The sequence below is a fragment of the Hydra viridissima genome, unplaced genomic scaffold (assembly GCF_058129835.1).
Source record: "Hydra viridissima isolate aposymbiotic clone 2 unplaced genomic scaffold, HvirCarnegie_v1 scaffold_16, whole genome shotgun sequence".
Taxonomy (NCBI): Eukaryota; Metazoa; Cnidaria; class Hydrozoa; order Anthoathecata; family Hydridae; genus Hydra; species Hydra viridissima.
This window is the reverse complement of record NW_028324315.1, coordinates 972,100-996,317: the sequence shown is the minus strand read 5'-3', so window position 1 is coordinate 996,317 and position 24,218 is coordinate 972,100. Positions and strand designations below refer to the sequence as shown.

Genomic DNA, 24,218 nt, shown 5'->3' with positions numbered 1-24,218 from the left:
GCTCAAACTAGTTTTATCAAATTTTTCTCTTGATTCAATGTGTTTGCTTTAGACTTCTGCCAAATTATAAAATGTAAAGTTTGATGACATTATGTGTCACCATTGTTTGAAATATACATTACTTACAATTCAAAATAAGTAAATATTTGTGTTGAAAACACTTAATGATTCTTCAGTTTTAGGTTTGTCAACTTTGCCGACTCAACCAGAAGACCGAGGGCAAGAAATAATTCCAACGCTTTAAAAACAACGAAAATATAAATAACCACCCTTTATGTATATATATATGCATAAAAAATGATTTCTTCAAAAAAGTGCGAAAACAAGAATTTTGATTCACGAATAAAATACTTGTAAACTTTTATAAGGAAAAGATCTTTATCTTTAAATCCGATAAAAAGACAATAATTGATGACGAAGATAAATTTTTAATTTCAAAAAACCTGCAGATGGTTCTAAATAAAAGATTTTCCAAAAAACATTCGGGGTTTTTGAATGGTTTTTTTTAAATAAAAAAAACGCTTACGAAATAATCAAACAAATTTAGGAAAGTGGTAAAGTAACTAAATTTTCTTAAAATAAAAGTAAATTTTAAATTATTCTTAATTTATCAAATAACACACACACATATATATATGTATATATATATACTATGTATGTGTGTATATATATATATATATATATATATATATATATATATATATATATATATATATATATATATATATATATATATATATATATATATATATATATATATATACTATGTATGCTATAAATATGCATATAATTGGAATACAAACTTTAATGAGTTTAAAGACTAAAGCATTTGTAATATTTTGTAAATAATTGTTGTTAACTGCTGTAAATTTAATGAACATCCTGAGTAGAAATATCACTGATATCATTTAATATAACAAATACTTGGTGATAATATATTGAAATGAAGATACATAGATATGCAAATATTAATTTTACGCAACGCAACTGGATAGAAACTCAGAAAAGATCAAATGGTTAACTAAACATGCTCAACTTCAAATAAACGCTTATTGTATTATTAATTACATTATCAACGCTTGTTATTTTTGGAAAAGTTGTTTATTCTTAATTAATATCAAAACTCTTTCCTTTTTTGCCTTACATTATCTTATACGTTATGCAATCTTGGACTTAATCCAGAGCTTAAAAGTTCTTGTTAAGTCCAACACATTAAATGTAAATAATTCCATATTTTTAGATCCAAAATAAAAAGACATCTTTAAAAATATAGTTTCACATTTAACTTTTTGAAACGTATTCATAAGTTTTGATTTAAGGTCAACTTCGAAAGGAGCTTAAAAAAGAAAAGTTGGTAAACGAAAATTTATCTGGGTATGTTTTGCATTTACGACGAGTGCGACTGTTGATTGCTTTACTTTCTTTATATAAAAAATGAACTATTTAATACAAATGACATTTTATAAACAAAACTTTTATTATAATAAAGTTTACTATTAATTAGTTTTTAATCGCTAAATCAACTATAAATAAATAATTTACAGTTATCACCCATTCAGTTTGCAACTTTTAAAAAATATTTTCTGATAATACGGAATAACAGCCTAATCGACTGTGAGGGAGGGGTTTTATTATTTTATTTCGAGTCCCGTTGGTGATATAGGTGTGATCGGGCGGGAATAGAACGTAATGGGAGCGTGACGCAGATTGCCTGACAATTGTGATGCGAGAGTAGGGCACATATAAAATGCGATACGGTTAGGTAGGGCTGTCATTGCGTAGCGTAGGTAGGGATAGGTGTTTGGAAGGAGCATGATACTTTTCTATAAAAGTTGTTAACGCATTTAGTAATAATGATAATATTGCCTCAATCGAAATGCATACAAAAATAGTAATACTTAGCACTGTTACTTATCTTACTCAATAAATATTCTTTACCTCATGAATATATATATTCTGTTCATATTAACTTACTCAAACAATAATACATTAATACAGATAATGACACATATTTAAAGTCACTCAATTATTTTTTTCTTACCAATTCTTCTAATAACTTTTTGGCTAGTTAACTAAGAAATCTTTTAAATAATAAGTTGTTAAAAACAACCAATGAAAAGTAAAGTTATTAAATAAGATTGATAAAGTTTTTAAATGTCTGAACTTTTAAAAAAGTATTCTGTTCTTTTTTGCTAACATGTTCTTGAATATAACATATATGCTTTTTATGCTAAAATATGCTTGAATATGTATAAACATGCAAAAATACGCACGGAATGGTAAAGTTTGCCGAAATAAGTTCCAACTAATAGGTTTTAAGATATAAGTTTTTTAATTAAACAGACTAAAATTTTCTTTTATTTAAAATAAATGATGCAGGAAAAAAAAAAGGGTTTGCATGCTTTTGGTTGCCCTAACAATCAAATATAGCATATATTGTAGTTTGAAAAACATTTTCTTATTACTAAGAATATCATATTTTTATATGGGACGTTATGACCATCCAAAAAGCTTGCTACAAGTTCACAAGAAAAAAGGACAGATGGGAGAAGATGGGAGTGTTCTACTCAAGAAGGAAGACTTCAACTGAATTCCGAACTTGTTGCCGCTAACGCGATCTAAGCTTAGATCCTAATTAAATATACATGAGAAAATTTGATATGATATTGCTAGATTAAGCTCAAACATTTTTGATCAACTTTTTCTCTTGATTTTTTTCAAGTTTTTTACTCCATAAACAAGACTTTGTTTATGAAGTTAAAAACTTGTAAACTTTACTAAGGAAACGTTCTTCATCTTTAAATCCGATAAAAAGACAGTAATTAAGGACGTAGGTAAATATTTAAGTACAAAAAAGTTTCAGGTTGTCCAAAAGTGATATGGGTTTAAAAAAGATTTTTTTTGCTCTCGGATTTCTCTAGCTAAACGAACGACTTTTTTATATGACGTGATTTATGAGATGATCTAACAAACATACGAAAATGTTAAGGTAACTATATTTTTTTATACAACAGTAAAGTTTAAATTAAAAAGAAACTACAAAAACATTTTTGTCAAAACTTATTCTAGTAAAATCTCAAACAAAATGTAATTGTTGATTTAAAAAATGCAAAAACAGTTTGATTTAAACGGATTTTAAAATCGAAAAGTTATCGATAATCTCAGAAATGAAACAATAAAAGCAAAGCTTGATGTTATTATTCTTAAATGTCATTAAATAAGCTTTTAGCGAAAAGAAAGTTTGTCGATGTTATCTGATTTCTTTCTACTAGCACGAAGGTAAATCATCTTCGGCCAATAACTGCCTATGCATCAAGGGTAAAGGTACACATTGTGTACAGACAAACATTTTTAAGTGAAAAAACTCAACTATTGCAACTAAACTTATGTTTAAAGTGCTTGTTAAATCAAGAAACCCTGATCATAAAGTTCTTGTTAACAAACACTTGTTTAAATAAAAGCATTACTAGTTTCACATTTGCGTTTGAACTGAAAGCAAATAATTATATAAAGTTCAAAATGGTATAGAAAAGGGTTGTTTTCTCTAAAGTTTTTTAACTGTTAGGTAATATAAGAAAGGGAATTGTTATCTATATCTAAAACAACAAAGCTTTCATTTGAGATTTTCTTTTGTAATGTCAGCTAAAATTAATGACTTTGTCCTCGGTTATACTGAGATTGTATAACCGAGGACAAATATAGACACTTCTGTTGCATGTTACCTGTAACTTTCTTGAATTATCAAAATAATGTTTAATTTAGAGCTTTTAACGTGTAACATGGACTCCAAGAAACTATCGCGAGCAGCACTGGGCAGCGTTGCGTCTTTGGGTGATCTATACGATTCGAGAACCGACAACTTTCTAAAAATTTCGATTTTTAACAGAAAAATTCCCGAAGAAACGTTGACTCTACTAGACAATCACTTCTCTGATATTCAACTCATTCATTCTGATTCATACAGCGAGAAGTTCTCCAAGCTCGACGTCAAAGCTGAGCTTCAAGTAAGCGTCTTGGCAGGTCTCCTCACACTTCAGGGTTCTGGTCATTACTTAAACGACAAGAAGAAGTCTACCAGAGTAGTAAAAAGTTCACTTCTTTACAACATTAAAACGAAGGAGGAGTCCGTTAACATTTATCATGAGGCACTTAAAGATTTCTATGTTTTGGAAGCAATTGAGTCGGGAATGGCAACCCATGTTGTGGTTGGAATCACTTGGGGAGCAAACTCCATTTTGTCTTTTGAATACCTCAATACCGACAATCGTGACATAAAGGAAGTTGAAGGAAGTTTGTCTGCTAAACTCGAAGCAGTAAAGTTATCAATTTCAGGTAAAAGTTTGGTGGATTTTTCCGAAGTTGATAACAATAAAGATATCAACTTTAACATTCACATGTATGGAGACATTCTTCCGAGTAAAGAAGATCTTCCAACGACTTTTGAAGAAGCGCTTCTCCTCATGAAACAAATGCCTAGTCTAGTCGGTATGTCTAACCAAGGGCGTGGCAAGCCTCTAATCTACAGCCTAATTCCTTTGTCGGTTCTCTTGGATTACCTAAAAGTTTCCTTAAAGGCCAACTGCATTATCAAATATCTCGAGGAATCCACCCTGTTGAAGATTGTCCATTTGTTTGAAAAACTTTCTAAGACTAAGCAAGAAATAAACGATTTCTACGAAGACACAACAAACCATCGGTTTTGCGTCGAATCTGCTGACGTGGGAAAAGTTGCTGAAGTTAAAGAAAAATTTGAAATCCAAGAATCAAAGTTTCGGTCTAATCTGGCTTCAAAATTAACAGCGGTGAGATCAGGAAAAGCAAACGTATCTGACCTTGAAAACCTAATTGCAGAGTCCAAATCTGAAGAAAGTTCACCTGACAAGATAGTCGCTCAGTTTAGTTCTTGGAGCCACATTACTGAAAAAATATTATTTGCAAAGTCATTAATATTTCATGGCGCTAAGTACATTGGCAACGGGAAATCTCTTAATGAGGAAATTCTGAAAGATTTTAATTGCAAAAAATACGTGCTATATTTCAAGAATGATGCCAAAACTTCTAACATAGATACGTGGAATGCCAACAGACAAGTCTTCTTTCAAGAAATAAAGAAAAATGTGGTTGGCAACAAGTTTTTTGCAGTTGATTGTGATATTCATCCATACCTTTGGCCAAAAATTGGAATTTCAGTTCAGGTTTTGAAAGATGGTAAAGTTCTCGTTGAGAATTTACTTGAAGAAAACAAAGCGCTAGAAAACACCGCGATTGCAAGATGCACTTTGCCGATGAATAAGTCTACTTCAAAGCCAAACAAAAGAGTTAATCTTGTCATACCTTGTTCTGGAACAAACTGCAAGCCAAATGTTGAGTTTGAATGGATTTGTCCTAAATGCCAAGAGAACATTGAATTTGGGTTTGATGAGAAGTTCTACTGCTCTTGTGGGCATGGCCCTTCAGATTCATATGAATTCAAGTGCACAGACGCAAATCACGGACCAGGTTATAATATTTATGATGACAAGAATGATCTAAAGGAAGTTTTGTCTCGACTTAGACCTCGGAAGGAAATGAACATCTTAATTCTTGGAGAAACTGGTGTTGGAAAATCCACATGGATAAATGGATTTCAAAACTTCCTTAAATATAAAACTCTTCAAGAGGCTGAGCAGAACGAACTTTGTAGCCTTGTTCCTTCCAAATTCACTATCTGCGACGAGCACTTTAATAATATTACGGTTTCCACTGGTGAAGATCAAAATGAAGTTCAGAAAACCGGACAATCAGCCACACAGGTGACCAAGGTTTATTCTTTTATGATAGATGACACGGTAATTCGACTTATTGACACTCCTGGTGTTGGAGATACCCGTGGAATTGAACAAGATAAAAAGAACTTTGAAAACATACTTGGAACTCTGTCTTACCTTGATGAACTACACGGAATTTGCATTCTATTGAAACCAAACAATAGCCGTCTGACAGTTATGTTTGAATTCTGCATCAAAGAGCTTTTGACCTACCTTCATCGTGATGCAAGCAAAAATATTATGTTTTGCTTTACGAATTCTCGTGGAACGTTTTATCGACCTGGAGACACAATGCCCGTTCTTAAAGCTCTATTAGATTCAAACAAAGCCGTTGAAATCCCGATATCCAGTCACACTGTATATTGCTATGACAGCGAAGCGTATCGATTTCTGGCAGCTATTAAAAACAAAGATCACCCGATTAAATTTCCAGATGAAGAGAGAGAAAACTTTGCCAAGAGTTGGGAAAAGTCGATTAGCGAGACTCAGAGAATGTTGAAGCACATTTCCAAATTGACACCTCACTCAATCAATAGTACTCTTAGTCTGAACAGTGCTCGAGAAGTTGTTCAGAAACTAACTCGCCCTATGGCTGAAATTAGCAAGAACATTCAAATCAACATTGCAATCAATATTGCACACAGTCAAGAAATCATGATGACAAAGGCCAACATAAAAGACCTAGAGAAAAAAAAAACGTATGAAAAGGAGGAACTGGAGGTATATCCCATCAACTATCCAAAAACTGTTTGCACTAATACTAATTGCAAGAAGATCTACGGACCAAAGGATTTTATGCAAATTGAATATATCACAGTCTGTCATAATCCTTGTAACTTAACGGGTGTAAGTCACGATACTGTTGGAGATGAAAAACTATTGCGTTGTAGTTGTATAACCAATGGAAAGTGCAATCGCCCGAATTGCGGGCACAGCTACAAAGAGCACATGCACATTTATTACGATTCTAAAGTAGTAAAGAAGCAAGTAGTGGATGAAGGCGTGAAAAAACTTCTGGAGAGTACCCTATCAGCAGCAGAGATTAAAGAAAAGATGATTGATGCGAAGAATAAAGAAATTGAAGAATTCAAACAGGTGCAAGTTTTAATAAAATTGCTTTTTAACTCATTTATAGAATCTCGTCAATAATCTTGCAAACTTTAGTTGTGTTATTTGTTTTTAAAGTTCTATTATTAAACCCTAGGAACTAAAAGTGATTGAAAAGTCTAGCGTCAACTTTGCATGTTTTCTCAAGTACAATGCAATTACTCCTTACAACGATGCGCTCCTGGCCTACATGAATCATTTGATTCGAGAGGAAAAGGATAAAGTTGGTCGAGGCGGAAGTGATGTCACGTTGAACTCGCTTGAAGCTCATCTTCAGTCCTACAAATATGAGATTGAGATTTTGAATAAAGAAATGGAGAAGGGGGACTTGAACACTTCGGCTTTATTGATATCAGAAGTGAACAAGTTGATCGACGAGCTCTGCAAGTTAAAACATTCCGGAAAGTTTCTCGTGGACACGTTACATGCCGTTATTAGCACTCGTCGATACGTAGCGGAATACAAAGAGGTCGTTGCTTCCGAAAGGCAACATGTAATCAAAGACGGTAAAAAAGATGCTTGGTATAAGTTTTGGTAAAAGAAAAAAAATATTACTGGACTTTTCTCAGCATTAAGAAACGTTTGTTTGTCATGAGTAAAACGATTTTAAACGTGTAAGGTTGTCCAACACCGAAAAGTAAAGGGTCTTTAGTCTATTCTAGTTTCTTGTGACATAGCAAATTGTAACATGTTTAAATCGCAAGATTCAAAACAATTCACGCCTAAACTTTTGGTTTGTTGAGCGATAGCTTTTGATAAAACGCTGCGAATGACAAGTCAGTTAACGATAACGGTACGGTAAAGAAATTTAGTTTTTCATCACACTTACCGCGCCACAATCATAACTGTTGAAAAGTAATGTTTTCTGTTACTTGTGTTGGTTTCCTTGTAACAGAATCGGAAGGCCCATTACCATGGGTTAAACAAGCCCTATATCCTTTGAACCAGTTAACCGTTGCATATAAATCATATAAATCATATATTACATATAAAAGTTTACTAAAATGAAGATAATAGATGCGGCAAAAGCTCAAATACTAAGTTATAGCGCATATATATTAATAAACATTACAGGAGGACGGAAATCTTTTAAGTACTTGTGCTAAAAAATGGGGGCACGAAGCAAAAGTGGAGTTTATACGGAGAAAAAATATTTTAGTAAATGCACTGTTCTCTGATAAACTAGTCTTAAACTTTTGCGAAAAATGAAAGCTAAGTTTTTTGGGGAAAATGTTGCAGTATTTTTTTCAAAAATAGTTTATTCAAAAAATCAAAAATAGTTTATTCAAAAACTATTTTTGATTTTTCATAGAGTGGAGAAAATGTCTCACAGCTTCTAACTTCAGCCTTGCTCCATGTTCCATGTTCGCCTAGCTCCATGTTCTTTTAACTTCACCCTTGATCCTTGTTTTGAGTCTTAACGTGACTGTCAGTGGCTGTTGACAGCAAACCTAAATGCACTCGCAGTCTTGTATTGGTTTTGCTTAGATAATTATACTTTAACATTTGATACACTTTTTGTTTATTATTTGAGGGCATTTGCTGTTGCATGTGATAGTAAGGGCTAAAATTTAGGGAAGATTTGGGCCAAGAGTTTTGAGGAAGGAGTCTTGTGGAAGGTTGAGGTCCGAGGTTGTTGGTGTAGAGATTACTTGGTTAGGATAGACTGAGGTGTGGCAAAAGCTTGGTTAGGAATGGGCGAGGTTTAATTGTTAAAGGGTTAGTGTTGTGTTTACAGTCCTCAGTATTACACAATATACAATACTATTATACAATACAATAACTCAATATAATTATACAATATAACTCAATAAACGTCCTATTAGTGTGTAATGGTCAGCACTCTTTATCAATTATGTTTATAAAATACAAATGATACTCCCTTACTCTACTTGTAGTGTTTGATACTGCTTTTTATCAATTACTTCTCTCTTTTTAATTCTTTTTTTTTAAAGTATGTCTTCTTTATTTGAAACTTCTGGTTATTTTTCTTTAATCAACATTTCTTCTAACTTTTGTTTAATGCCTTTCTTCTTCTCATTATCAAAAACTTCTTTATTTTATCTTTTGTTCACTCATAACACTTGTTTATCCAAATATTTTTCAATTACAAAAGTTCTGTCTCTTTAGAGTTCTTCTTATAAACTTTCAAAAATACTCTCTTTTACTTCTCTTTAAAACTCCGTCTTGCTCTTTTTATGTCCTTCTCTTACCATCCTCTCTGTTTTATTTTTTTTCCAGTAAAAATGGCTGAAGGAAAAAGCTCTAAAACAATTACCAACATGCTTCTGATGTGCACATTTGCAGGATGATGAGGAGAAGGACAATTCTTATTGACTTTTGAAATTAAGTTATAAATGGTTGTGATACAAATCTTGCTAATGTATTTTTTTGAAAAGAAAATAATGCTAGCCCACGGTTTGCAAAAGATACTGCATGATATACTTTAAAACAAAAGCTAGTTAGCTCTAAATGCCACTCTATATGCGCTCTATTTTTTTTATATTTATTTCCATGAAGTTTAATTTTTAAAACATAATTCGATTTCAATACTTACTTTCTAGCAGCATACATGCTAATTTATTTTTCAATAACCATTTGAATGACATCAATATTAATTTAACAAATGACTTTAAGGCCATTAAGAAACCTGTTGTTCAATATGGGCGAGTTGTCTATTACAGCCTGCACACGGCGTCTAAAGGCGTTGCAACTGTTCAAAATGAAGTCACTAGATATTTTGTCCCACTTTCATCTCATTACTTGCTTGAAATCATTAAGACTAGAATGAGATGTTTTGTTGGTTGATGCTCCAGTTTCTACCAAGTGGAATTGTCCAGGGGGTTCAAGTCAGTGCTGGACGAAGGACAGAAGGCAGTTGACCAAAAATCTGCAATATTGTCTTTGCAGAATTTGTACACATGTTTTTGAACCATTCTTGGTCCACAGGTTATAAAAAAAAACATAGGTATCTTTTTTCCATCAGATGCCACAACTCCCAGAACTATGATTTGAGATGGGTGCTGGGTTCTAAAGATTCCTTTCACTTCAGAAGTTGACTTTGCAAGGTACCGATAGTTACAATGCTTTAAAACTGCATTAATAGTAAATATTTTTTCAGCAAAAAAGACTTTAATTGTTGGTCCACGCGGTTCAGATAGAGAAATGCATATCAGGCTCTTTCATGTCTTCTGGATTTCAACTATTTTATCAAAATGTACTTTCTAGTCCTTGTATATAACCTATAACCTTAGCTTCAAACTTGTATGGACAACCCTTCTTTTGGTCCGTGGGCTAGCTTTCATGTCCCAAGATAGCTTTTTCATGGATTCTATAGGATCTTTCTATAATTTGGTTTAGAGAGAATTAAAAATAAATACAAAATCCCGTTTCTTATTCATACCTCAACATACTAGCTTTATATTAATGACTTCTCCAACTGAAATTTGGCCCTTAAGATTGCAGACGGTGCTCATAGCTAACCCAACATCTCCGTAGTACGTCTTTTGACTCCAGCAAGAAGCAACTCTGCTATTTGTTATCTTTTAGCTATTTGGCTGGAAATAGTCGATCATATGATTAAAACTACTTTTGAAAATAATTTTTCAATCCCTCAAAAGGAAAAAGTATATTAAACAAAATCGAGAGAATAATTTTAAAAAATTGTTCAAGATATTCTAAGTATTACTGTCTCACCATATATATCATATATATCACGTTTATCTATATATGATATATATGATATATATCTGATATATATATAATATATATATATATATATATATATATATATATATATATATATATATATATATATATATATATATATATATATATATATATCATACAGCTACTGGAGCAAGAGTATGGCCAAAAATTTTTCCATGAAAAACTTTATTGGTTTTCAATTATAAACTTTGCTTTTTGTTAGCAACTTGTGAAAGAAAATGATTAATTCAATTAACATTACTTTTTCAAATTCAATTTACTGTATTGATACTTTTGGAAGAAAGTAGTTACGCTTGTTTTTACTCATATATGTATGAATATATATACATACAAGAAAAAATTTAAAAAGTTTATATCAAAAATATTTTATATGCCCCTACACCCTTGAAATTTACCGTTGGCTTTTGAGTTCATTCCTTCTAAGAAAGGGTAACGATTGAGTGATCTTCTTGAGCTTAAAGCTTTGGGAATGATATTTTAGATACTTGCTTTTAGGAGTCAGGGGGTGGGGGTGAATAGGAATATTTATAGACTCACTCACACACAATATACACAGATGAACGTTTATCTATTAGAATCGCTCTCTTCTCAGAATTAGTTCTTTTCAGAAGAATTTGAGTGGTTTCAGGAGAAATATTGTTTTTACTTTAAATTCAAGATTTTTAAATTTTGTTAGGATATTTTTTTGATAAAGTTATTGGTGTGAAAAATTCAAAAAGGAGGATTAAATCTCAATATCAAATTATTATTTAACGTCTTTTAAAAAAGTTTGGCTCAGTCACTTGTTTCTATACTAATCTTTTATAAAAGTTTGTACAAAATTATGGTCGTTAAGTATTTTTCCCATTTCTCTTAAAAAATAGAAGATGATAGGTTGGTTCTCAAATGTTTAAAACTTCGTTTATATGATTGATTTTTTTAAATCCTGTATTTTTTATGGCCGTAATTATATATATATATATATATATATATATATATATATATATATATATATATATATATATATATATATATATATATATATTCTACTATTTTTTGAAGGATATTCTATTAGAGCAAGAAAAAAAGCTTCTCGTTTCGCATGCATGTCGGTATTTTCGTTATGAATCAGTCCCTTAAAAATAATCCTTGCGCCGCTGTACCGATCATAAGATGTTTTCTTATTCCAGTCCCGTGAAAACCTGAAAAGTTGTATATTGTCAATATAAAATCATCCGTAAAATATAAAAAACTTTATCTCCGCCTGTGGTAAAAACTAGATGAGAGACTTACGAAGTTTTTCCGATTGTAACGATTTAGGAATAAATTACTTTCGCTTGTAAAATTAACCGAACGTAACAGTTAAGGTTATCAATTAAATTGTAATTCCCACTAGTAACTGATTCAGTTATTTGAAGTTCCGTCTAGTAACTGTATAAGTTAATTCGCAACTACAAGTGATTTGCTCGAAAGGTCCGTCATAACTTACGAAATCAATTAATTTCCTCGAAACTTCCGCTAAAAACTTCGACAGCCATCATTTATATTATTACGTTCTTTTCCCGTTAAAATGTCAAAAAAGTTTGAATTACTTTCAAATTTTTGAACTATTTTCAATTTTGTTCTCTTTTGGGTCATTATCATTCCAGCTTGTGAAAAGGCCCTCTTTGAGATTGATAATGTTGCCGAGTACACAAGAATACGCATACGAGACTAGAAAGCAATGGTAGATGCTTCTCATTTGATATCCACCAGTCCAGAGGGCCAACCCCAAGAAAACTTTTGCAGAACTTTAAAAATAAATTTTAAAAACGAGCACAAGCACATGTTATCACAAGTTTCTGTCTGTAACTCTTTTTTATGCTCAAGCGAGTATACTATCATCAACAGTTACTGACGAAATGATATATAGTCACGGTGGTTTAGTTTTAAACATTTGTGGACATTTGTTATGCGTACACGTTACTTTGATATTTAAAAAAACGATGGTTTTAACTTTGTAAAAAAAAGTTATTTTGATTTTATTTATTAGGCATTTGTCGCAAAATCACATGAATAGTCGTAAACAATATAACACAATATTGTTTACAATTTACGGTTGATTCCACTGTTACTTACGGGATACTTCAATTTTCTTAATGCCAATCTTTTAAGTATATATTTTTTATCTTAAAAGATTAGATGTTCATATAGGTATGTATTATCCCGAAATCATTTAATTGTTCAAATGTATATTTCTAACTCTTTCAACTATGAATTGTTTTGGAACAATATTTCATTATAAGGTGTGTTACTTACGGGACTCAAAAAAACATTACTTTAAACCTGTTAATTTCATTTGGATACCTCAAGCAAATTATTTAATCTATGTAATCGAGCTTCTCAAAATAAATCTAGTAGTTTACATTCTATATAAAATTAATTAATAGAATCTTTTATCAATTTATATAAGCATTAAAAATCAAATTAGTTAGCGTTACTTACGGGGGCAGAAATAAACGTTACTTATGGGACATAGCTTATTAATAGCCATAACAAACAGATTTTTTAACATGAAAATTTAAAGAGCTGTCAAATAATTTCTATACATCACCAATACATTACACAGACATATATATGTATATAGACATATATTTCTAAATATTATATCTATATATTACATATATTGTTATCTATAAAAATGTTAGATATGTCTAGACATGTAACATATATTTAGGAAAAAACTTTGTGTGTTTTATATACATCATAAGCTTCAAGAAAGATAACTTTTCTTTATTATTTTTTTCGTAACATACTTCTTCACTCCAATTTTGGGATTAGCTGTAGTATTCTAAAGAAATTGTTAAAAATAAGTAAAATTTAAGTCTAAAGCCTATTTAATTGCGTATTTTATGTGCATCCTAATTTTATAAACTTTTTAAAATTCAAAAAACTAGTTAAAAATTTACAAAAAAAATCTGCATTCCCAAAAACTTTGTTTTTTTTTTTTGTTTTTTTTCAACTTTGATTTTTAAAGTTGATATTTCTGACTCAGAGGAGTATCGTTTTGTTTGTAGGCAATCATCAAAAAAGGAAAAGTAATGAAAAGTGAAAATCCCTTTTACATAATTTGATTTCTGAAATATCTCTTGTAGATTTAGTTCACTGCTTCTTTCATGAATATGGTCAAATAAAGTTAAAGAAATTTGAAAGTTTGGGTAAGTATTTAAAACTGTGATAAAAATCTTCAGCATTGTTAATAATAGCCATTCTGGTTAAAGCCTGATTAGAAGCAATTCTTTTAAAAACTGCTCCTAAGCTATCTATAGGTCCCTTTCCATGACTAGTTGCACTATAGTTCCATTTGATGGCAATCCCATACATTTTTTGGAGCTTTTGAGTACATGCAATAATAAATCTGTTCTTAAATTGGCTTGATGGACCATTTGTCCAAACTCTTAACACAAAAACATCCTTTGGTAGGCTTTGAATTAATTTATCAAAATATACTAATGATGTTTCTTTATCATAAGTAGTACAATCACTAACGATTGCGCGACAGTTTTTCGTATTTTGAAACCAAGTCACAGAAGTAGAGATAGTTACCTGCTGTTGATTCCAGTGTGCATTTTGAACCTCATCTTGAGAAAAACATTTGTAATTTTCTGCGTAATCCATATGTATCACCGCTATTCCACTTACTTCTTTTGTGCTTTTTTTGTCAGATTCTAAACTTTTTTGCTGTTGTCTTTTAACAAAATTGTGAGTTAAAAAGCTAGGCATCAATAAGCACAGATGATCGTACAAGTGCACTACTGAAGTGCTTTGAACTAATTGCTTTATCCTTCCATTATCATCTTGCCACTGTTTCCACTCAACAGTGTTTTCCGAAGTATCACTATCACACTGCAACTTTTTTTTGAAACCACATTCTTCATGCTGAAACTCACTAAACCAAGATGCTGGGTCATCTAGGCATTGAAGGCAAGAGTCTGCAAATTTGTTAAATAAACAGGTATATTCGTACTGCAAACAGAAAGCTTTTTTAGTGAAAGAATTACATTTTGATGATAGATGTACGTACATAAATTAGCTGTTGTTTGTCGACTAAAGAGAACATGTAATGGCCTTAAACTTGCAAATTTACTTCTACTAATCTTGATAGTTTCATTTTCTGCTATAAACAAGTCATGAGTCTCCTTTAGGCTCATGTAGATGTGCCTTTTTTTGAATATGCTCTTTATTGCCATTATTTCTGATAGCAACTCTTTTAAGATTTGCTCAGGAGACATACGGCTAATATCATCATTTTCATAAAATTCAAAGACTTTTTGCTTGATTTCTTCATTTAAGAAAGTTACTCTTCTTTACTCAATAGAACTTTCTACAATTTTGCAATTTAGTTTAACAGCTAATTTTAGAATGACTGCTTTTTGCTTTGAGGGGATATTAGGTAACATTGTTTTTACTTTATTTGTAGCTCTTGACAGAGAAGAACGTGTACAATATGGCTGCCTGTAGCAATTAGTTTCATTAATTTTATTTGAAGTTTCTTTTCTCCAATTAGCTTTTTTTTCCCTTTCTTTAATCTTTCTTTCTGTACCAGTTTTATGTTTTTTATCTTTTGGCAACTTTCTGTATTTTTCCCTTTTTTTTTCTCGGTGTTTCTTGACATATTCTTTATTTTTTGCCTTGCTAAAATAGGATTCAATCGCCTCTATTACCCTGTCTTTCTGCATTAGTTTAAGCCACTAATTTTTATTTTGGTCTGAAATGAAAATAAAGATTGTCAATAAGTTGTATAAATGTTCAAAATACTTTCTATAAGATTTTCTATCCATAAAAAGATAGTTTTGTAAACAGTTCGTTGTATTTTGAATTTTTTAAATATCAAAGTGTTTCGGATAAGTTTTATACTTTAAAGACTATGCAATGAGCCGTTACTAAAGGGACATTTAGGCGTTACTTACAGGACCAAAATAAACATTGTCTGCAGGCTCTAAGAAAATGCTTCAACTATCAGATTTTAATTTTAAATATAGAAAAAGTAGTTTATTGTGATTGTTATAATCCTTTCCCTTATTGGATACTTTTTTTAAGCATAAACTTGATAAAAATGACATATTTGTTACTTACGGGACAGCCATATCGTTGGAAAACTAAAACAAATATTTTATATTGTCAAAAAAATGAAGCTTATTTCAGTAATTTATATTTTTAAGCTTCAAATATGAAGTATTAAATTTGTGGTAGTTAATTTTTTAAAAAAAAATTCCTCTTAATGCTATACGCTTTAATCAATAAGCAACTTATTTACAATTTATTTGTAAAAATTGATTAACATCTTTAAGTCGCAATTAAAAATACAAAACAAACATATAATGTTAACAAAACAAAATAAAGAATCTTCAAACATAAAGCAACACAAAGATAACTTGAGTTTTGATGATAATTTAAATTTATTTTTCTGAAAATAACTCACTTGAGTATGGAATCGCCCTTATACAGTTATTGGTGTCGTGAATAACGTCTTCAAGATGGAATTAGCGTAGGTGTTAAAGTATATAAAGTGTTAAATGTGTGTTTGGGTGTTAATGTACGTAGTTGTTAAGCATTTACGGTCTTAATGTATTCAATCTGTAAAAATGACGCATTTGTAAAACTGTAAAAAAGGGGAGTATAGTTTGTAAAATGTATGATTCGCAGTCAGATGTAAAAAATATTATCAAGTTCAAAAAGAAAAAGAGACTCTTTAGTGTCTTAGGGAAAGTCTGATAATTCCTCACACTATATGGTGGCGACCCTGCCAGGACGAACGAAACCTACGTGTTAGTAAAGAATTGACCAAGAGCGAACTTACTCAAGAGAAACCAACATGATAAGAAAAAGCATTAAAAGCATAGAACGCAACACAATTAATGGCGACAAACCAAGCATAATCTTGGCGCTGGACAAAATGACAAATTTATTGGGAAGGTTTGAAATGGCAAAGGATGAGCTGACCAGAAAAATGCTTGACGCCGGCGAAAACATCGATTCGGTAGAACAATGGCTTTCGAAACCAGTAATGGAAGTAGAGGCAGCGATTGAAATTAAAAACAAAATGGTGGAGAAGTTGGATTCGATAAACAAAAACGAATGAGTCAGAAAATTCGAGTATGGTAAACATATCATGGAACAACAGTTAATGGTTCAGAAAGAAGCAGAACAAGCCTTATTGAGGAAACATCAAAGCGAAGAAGAACGGTATCTAAAGAAACTAAAAATGAAAGTAGTATTGCGTAAATCTTTTGGAAACGAAAGCGAAGCTTCTCAGTAAACCGTCAAGCTTCAAAAGTATACAATCACAACGTTTAATGGCGATTATAAAGACTGGTTACGATTTTGGAATCAATTTACCATAGAAGTCGACAGCTCAAACATATCAAACATCAGCAAATTCAACTACTTACTGGAACTCGTCGAAGGAAAGCTCAGAGAGGACATACTTGGTTTATCACATTCATTGGAGGGATATGATGAAGCAATTTCCATACTTCAAGAAATTTACAGAAAAGATATTTGGGTTCACAAAGCATTGATTAAAGATTTGGAAGGATTGACGGCTATACACAGCACACATAAGATCAGAGAAGTTCACGACTTTTACAATAAACTTGCGAGAACTGTACTAACATTGAAAACTATACAGAAACTGCAAACGGCTCAATTATTCGTGTACTCATTGATGGATAAACTTGGACTAGTTTTTGAAATACTCACACAAAACGATAATGGATGGGAAGAATGGGGACTGTAGCAACTTGTCAAAAAGTTGAAAAAATACATTGAAAGGAATCCGTTGAACTCAACTTTTAACTCAAGCGACGAACAAACAAAGGGCGATAAAAAGAACGAAAACATGCAATCAAGGTCCAATGAGCATCGAAGCACTGCATTCAAACAATGCAATGGTGGAATTTATAACAAAGAAACCATGGCAAGTAGTGGTAAGCATGGATGCATCTACAGTGGGTTACAAAATCACAAAAGCGAAGATTATACGAAAGTGCTAACTGTTGCAAGACGCAGAGAGATTTTAACAAGCATAAGATTATTCACTCTAGTTATTGCAACTGGCTACGTTCTTCATCGATGCACGAGCCTAGTGATCCACCGTTAAAAGTTGTCACGTATTTAAGCTTATTCCGTTTTGTTTGTTTTTGCATTTTGGCAAAGCAAACAGCCGGATAGCAGGAAACAAAAAAAGTTTGTTTAAATAAAACAAAAACGTTCACACGCGAGACCGTAGCTTATTTTTACAGGCTACGTTATAAAAGGCTACGACCTCATCGCGAACATATGTTTCCCCACGCGCTTAGAAACTTTTCACGGTGGGTTTTAAAAGCGATTGGTAATGATCCTTACGCAGTTTCACCTACGGAAACCTTGTTACGACTTTTACTTCCTCTAAATGATCAAGTTTGAGTAACTTCTCGGCCTCCAGCAACAACGGTGAAATCGCGCAGATGCCGATCCGGAGATCTCACTAAACCATTCAATCGGTAATAGCAATTAGCGGTGTGTACAAAGGGCAAGAAACTTAATCAACGCTAGCTGATGACTGGCGCTTACTAGGAATTCCTCGTTCATGATAAATAATTGCAAGGATCAATCCCCATCAAGTCGAGCTTTCAATAGATTACCCAAACCATTCGGTCAAGGTTAAGACTCGCTGAATTCGACAGTGTAGCGCGCGTGCGGCCCAGAACATCTAAGGGCATCACAGACCTATTATTGCCTTCCTGATTTTGGTTAAACACCAACAGTCCCTCTAAGATGTCAAACACGGTGCGAAAACCGCTTGACTATTTAGCCGGTTAAGTTCTCGTTCGTTAATGGAATTATCCAGGCAAATCACTCCACCAACTGAGAACGGCCATATACCACCACCTGTAGAATCAAGATAGATAGAACCTTTCACCGAACTTTGCATGGCTTTAATCATCTTGACATGAATACCGCTGCGAGAATCGGAAAGATATTTTCGTTAGCCATCGCCCTCCCTCTTGACAAACAAACATCGGGCTATTCTCATAGCCGTCATCCTTGCAGCAAGTTGCTTTTCTGATATACAAATCGTCAACCATGGTACCAGTTATGCAGGTTCAAGTCAACGTATTCACCTCAAAAGATGTCCACGTATAACTCTCCCACTGCAGTCACTTGCGATAATTTGTAGTGATCTTGCAATCCTACCTACCTTCAGCTCTCTGAGCTTCCGGAGGGTCCAACTCGTGATCGTCCCAATCGCCCCTATAGTAATTCCAACGACTTCGATCCTTTCGGCAACGGTGTTAAATGAACCCTTGATTTCACGAGCCCATCTTTTGTCGCGCTTGAGTGGCTCGTATTTAGCAACCTTCTCATCCTCGCGCGAGCTTAGATAATCCACCAACTGCTCGTATGGATACGTAATTCGATGTCGACAGTTATGACACTGCCATCTCTTACAACGATGTCGGGTTTGTAATGCCTGCCATTTGCGAAACACGTTCTCTCGCGCCAAAGTCGCCTGCTTGGCCCACCGCTGAGCCTGAGCTTTTTGGCGAGTTTATCGTTATGACGTCAGGAGAACGCATCCCCACTTGTATGGCATCCAGCCAAGATGTGACAATCATTTTCTGCTTTTGTTCCGCAGCTCCGACATTTTTTGAGAGCCTGGTTAGGCATGTCTCGAGTCTGGTTGATCTTCGTAGGTATGGAGCCGAACATGGCCTTCCAAATCAGAATCTTGTTGCCTGACTTCAAGTTCGTATCCATCATCCAGGCTTGGCTGACCGAGTTAGATACTGCGATAGTCGTCAGAGCGGAGCAGTTTATAATTTTACCAAGGTTATCCGCCCTTCTAACTTTGCTGTACTTCCTTGCAGCCGCCAGGTCTATCCCTTGCAGACCAGCTCTACTCCACAAGACTCTGTTTTTCTGTGCCAGCCCCTAACCCACCACTCGGACCATCCCGTCGTCTGACTTAGCCATCCTTCTAGAGGCTCCTAATCGTTGAATAACGATGCCCTTTGAGAAGTCCGGGATACCCAGACTCGCCTTTAGATGCATCTATTGTCAAGAGCGTGCGGCGAAGCTGTCGCTCTTTAGCAAATAGCGGACAAAACAATAAAAGTGCATGAGCGCCTCTTCGTTTTGCCGTATTCGTCCGTAAACCGACATGTGTTTAACATCGAACCACAGCAGAGTAGTCGTAAACGCGAACGTTTGTGCAGCTCTCTGAGCTCATTCAGTTTGCCCGTCAGAGGCAATTCTAACAGGGAACAAGGGCTAATTTTTGGTGCGGCGTCATCACGAAACTCACAAAAATGAGGAACAATTGACCTGAACCACGCTAGAAAAGAGAATCTATTCGATCTCTCGCCGCTAAACGCATTCTGGCAAGCCCATACAACGTACAACGCCAATTTTAGAGGACGAATAATACTTCCTCTGGACTCTTGAGTCACTTAAATTGCACGACACCAACGCATTGAGAACCGGCCGCCGAAAAAGCACTGTGAAAAGTCTCGACAGCGATAAATAGTTTTCGCTATTTAAAAATGGATTAACAACATTTTAACATAATTTAATATTACTCATATTCAGAAATATTAATGGTTAAGTACAATACTTTTGAATTTTTTAAATATTTTTTTTTGTACTAATACTTCCTTAAATAAGGAGCATTTGTACCCATTTAGGGGAGCATTGGTACACAACTTGTTTACATTAATACATTTAAAAATTTCATCAAAAAAAACGTGCAAATTGATTGAAAATTAAAACAGATTTAAAAACCAACCAAATATTTTGTAAACATATCAAAAAAATGCAAATATGAAAAAGAAAAAAATGCACACAAAAAGTTATTTCATATTGTAAAAAAAACCCGCAGAAGGGTTTGCTAATCCTAATCTACCCTCTGGTGCTCCATTTACAGAGTCTTTTTTAAAGCGAACTCAAGGAAACATAAAAACTGGTGGGAATGTGCTGTTAGCTGCTCCAACTATGGCACAAAATATGATCATTTCTCATTGTTCTGCAGATACAGCTTTTACGAACTGTTTTATTCCCTTAGGAGCAATGGATGAGTTTTATTCCCTTAGGAGAAATTGAGGAGTTTGCACTATAGTTAATACTCCCATTTCATCTATATTAAAAACGCGGTTGGCTAGAATTTTATGTTTTCGCAATGCTTCAGATGTTTTCAGATGCATCAACCTGATTGAGGCAAGTTGCTCATGGTTGGCTTGCGTTTAGGTTTGTGAAGTGATGGATGTCTTCTCATGAATCCTTTCATCCAGTCTACTTCAGGAAAATGATTATCTAATAAAGATTTGCTTTCCGACTTCAATGTACCAATCCTAATCCTTTACCAGTGGGTACTTCAAAGTGAATTTTTTTTATGTAACAAAAAACTTTTCACTTTTTTTTTTTTTTTTCTTTTTAAAACATTAATAATAATTCAAAAAAGTAGCGAATTTACCATACAGTTAAACGTGATAAAACAAATAACAAATTCTTAAAAATTAAAATATTTTCTGTAGAAGAATTGATTATAAACAATATTTGGCATCTGCATTCAAAAGCTAAAATTGGTTTAAAAAAGCTAATACCAAAGTATTAGAATTCTATATACAGTCAGATACTATCTAATTAAACAAAATTTAATTCAACTCTGCTTCTCATTTATTCATAGCTAATAAAATTTTGCAAATATTGTTTGCGGAAGTACCTCTAAAAGTAAGTTGCGAAATCTTTACCATCGTCAGAAACACGCAATGTGTATAATATGTTTTGAAAATCGTTTTTCTCATTCAAATATTTTATTTAAAAACGTTAAAGCACTTAACGTTTACAAACTTAATGTCTATAACATTTTATGTTTTATGTTTCGTTGTAAAAGTGAACAACCATTGTTGATTTTCAAAGATCTTTTTACTCATAAAGCTTGAACCAAATAAGTATATATACCAAATAATAATAATTACTTGAAACCTTTTCCTAACCAAGTGCTCCCCAGACCACTAACCTCGATCCCAACCTCCACATACCTAATCCAGATAACCCAAAGTTTTTCCCTTTCCCTTACTTCCATTAACTAAACAATAACAAACATTAAATTAACATTAAAATAAATAAATTGTTACGAGAAAACGCCACCCTCACAATATATACACGTTTGATATACTTTATATGGGTTTGGCGACAAGATCTTCAGGATCTTTTTTCAGATACCATGTTTATATAATGTTATATTGTTATATTACGATTAATAATTGTAAACTAAAAAAAAAAAAAAAAAAGTTACAAGGATGCGCAAACTTATTGAAGAGGAGTAATTTGTTGTATTTACCGTAAAATGTTTTATTTTTAAAAAATTTCAAACTAAGTTATTGTTAAAGATATTAACAATATGTTTATTTAGTTTTAAGGTAAACAGCTTACCGTTGCCTGGAAGGTACATGCTGTAGCTGCACACCTGGAATTTTTTGTTGATCTGATCACCCTCTCCCTTAGACAGTTTAATGACCAGAGATCCGAATCTTGCCATCCCAAGATGAAAAATGTAATAAATAAGTTTGCAGTCTCAAGCAGCAAACAAAAGGAAAGAAGCAAAAGAATTGGTGAAATCTTCAGTTCAAAGAATTTATTTGCCATTCAACATACTTCAAGCGGAAATTTAAACATTGGTAAAATCTTAAGTTAAAAAATTTTTTAAACTATTCAAAAAGACAATAAAAAAATGTATAACTAAACGATGTAATGATATTAATAATAATAACAATAATATTAATATAATAATAATAAGAAGAATAATAATAAAAATATTAATAATAATAATAATAATAATATTTTTATGATTGTTATTGTTATTAATATTATTATTATTATATATTAAAAATATTATTATTACTATTGTTATTGTTATTATTATTATTATTATTATTCTTAGTAGTAGTAGTAGTAGTAGTAGTAGTAGTAGTAGTAGTAGTAGTAGTAGTAGTAGTAGTAGTAGTAGTAGTAGTAGTAGTAGTAGTAGTAGTAGTAGTAGTAGTAGTAGTAGTAGTAGTAGTAGTAGTAGTAGTAGTAGTAATAATATTAATAATAATATCAAAATGAATGAATCAATGTTAAGAAAACGTTCTTAAATCTTAAAGCAAAGTTGTCGAAAAAAAAATCGATCTTTAAAAACATTTAGAATTCATCAAAATAGGGTATAGAATTGTGTGGATTAAAGATGTTAAGCATTGAAATATGCACTTAATAATATTACCGATTGTTTACTATTTAAGGTGGCACAACCCCTTAAAATTTATCTTGGAAGTGAAAGCCTTTTTGTCAAAATGAAAACTGTTCAAATGAAAAATCAGAACAAGATACTATTAGTATTTCGCACACCTCTCGCGCACATAGAAACCAACATATAAAATAGCTTTAAACATAATAGTTGCTTTTAGAGGTTAATTTTATTGATTTTTAAATTTGACATTATCAGTAGCCTCATATGTTAGAAAACCAAGTCAATATTAAAATTAGCAGAAAAAATCGCGCGCAAAAAAAGTAAACACGAAGTAAAATTAAGTTCGAGTACTTTCATTTTAAAGAACGTTAAAACATATCCACATCCTTCGAAACATGTGCACAATCCTTCGAAACATCATAATCTTTTAAAAAAAACATTATACTAAGAAAATGAGAATAATATATAAAAAGATACCTTTTATATTTATAAAAACAATTGAAAGACCTCTCCAAAAAAAAGAAGTCCTGCAGATTCAGGTCGTCAACTCCATATAATCTGAAGGTTTTCGCAGGAATGAATTAGTCCATACATACATTATACGATTACCTCACAATATAATCCACAAATGCACTAAAGATTATCTACTATTTACACTTAAGAGAAAAGTTAATAGAAAAAAATTTAAAAAAAGTAACCAAAAAAATAAATAAATAAAAATTACAAAAAACCATCATTTCATTGTAATTCAGTTTGTCAATGCCATTATCAAATGTATTAGAAATGCTCTGAGCCCATCAATCTTCTTTATTGTTCTAACCATCACTGTAATTATCCTCATCATCATTATTTTCACCAAGTAAAATACAGCAAACAAACTGAATAACATGATCATCAATTTTATTAGAAATAGCCGAGTCATTCTCATAGTGTTTGCCAAATATAAATGCAATATCTCTTTCTACTTGCTGTCTAACTCTTCGACGTTTGGTGGCATATGAAGTAGCCATACATGTTGTAACCACTACAATATAAAAAGGACGGAATAAACGAGTTATCGACACAAAATTTTGAATAAACACGTACGAAACAGTAAGTTATGGGCACAAAATAAGTTATACTACTGCACATGAGATGACGTTATATTTATAACTGATTATTCTGATTATTGACCAAAACTTTTCATCGTAAAGGAATCGTTCAATAAACGGAAAGATAGAGTGAATGATTTGTCATCACAAGTTGGAGCAGAACTTGTTTCAAACCGCAGACCTTTCAACAAGATTCTGGCTTTCGAAAAAGTTGCTCTACAATTTTCGGCAATTGAATAACTTAAAAAATTTTTT

The 24,218-nt window shown here is 32.3% G+C and overlaps 1 protein-coding gene and 1 pseudogene across 2 annotated transcripts; one reads left to right on the top strand and one right to left on the bottom strand.

Annotated features, from left to right (window-relative positions):
- The first annotated feature begins 1,259 nt into the window (after positions 1-1,259).
- Positions 1,260-7,563, top strand: LOC145182171 (uncharacterized). Of its 2 annotated transcripts, none has more exons than XM_090073460.1 (3): positions 1,260-1,374; positions 3,763-6,902; positions 7,012-7,563. In XM_090073460.1, the coding sequence occupies exons 2-3, from the start codon at positions 3,780-3,782 to the stop codon at positions 7,450-7,452; spliced, it is 3,564 nt and encodes a 1,187-aa protein (XP_089929586.1). In that variant the 5' UTR covers positions 1,260-1,374; positions 3,763-3,779; the 3' UTR covers positions 7,453-7,563. The 2 variants fall into 2 exon arrangements, with proteins under 2 accessions (XP_089929586.1, XP_089929585.1); XM_090073459.1 differs by lacking the exon at positions 1,260-1,374 and adding an exon at positions 2,882-2,989.
- Positions 7,564-17,618: 10,055 nt separating this feature from the next.
- LOC149877225 (5.8S ribosomal RNA) lies at positions 17,619-17,768 on the bottom strand (annotated as a pseudogene).
- Between the last annotated feature and the right edge of the window lie 6,450 nt (positions 17,769-24,218).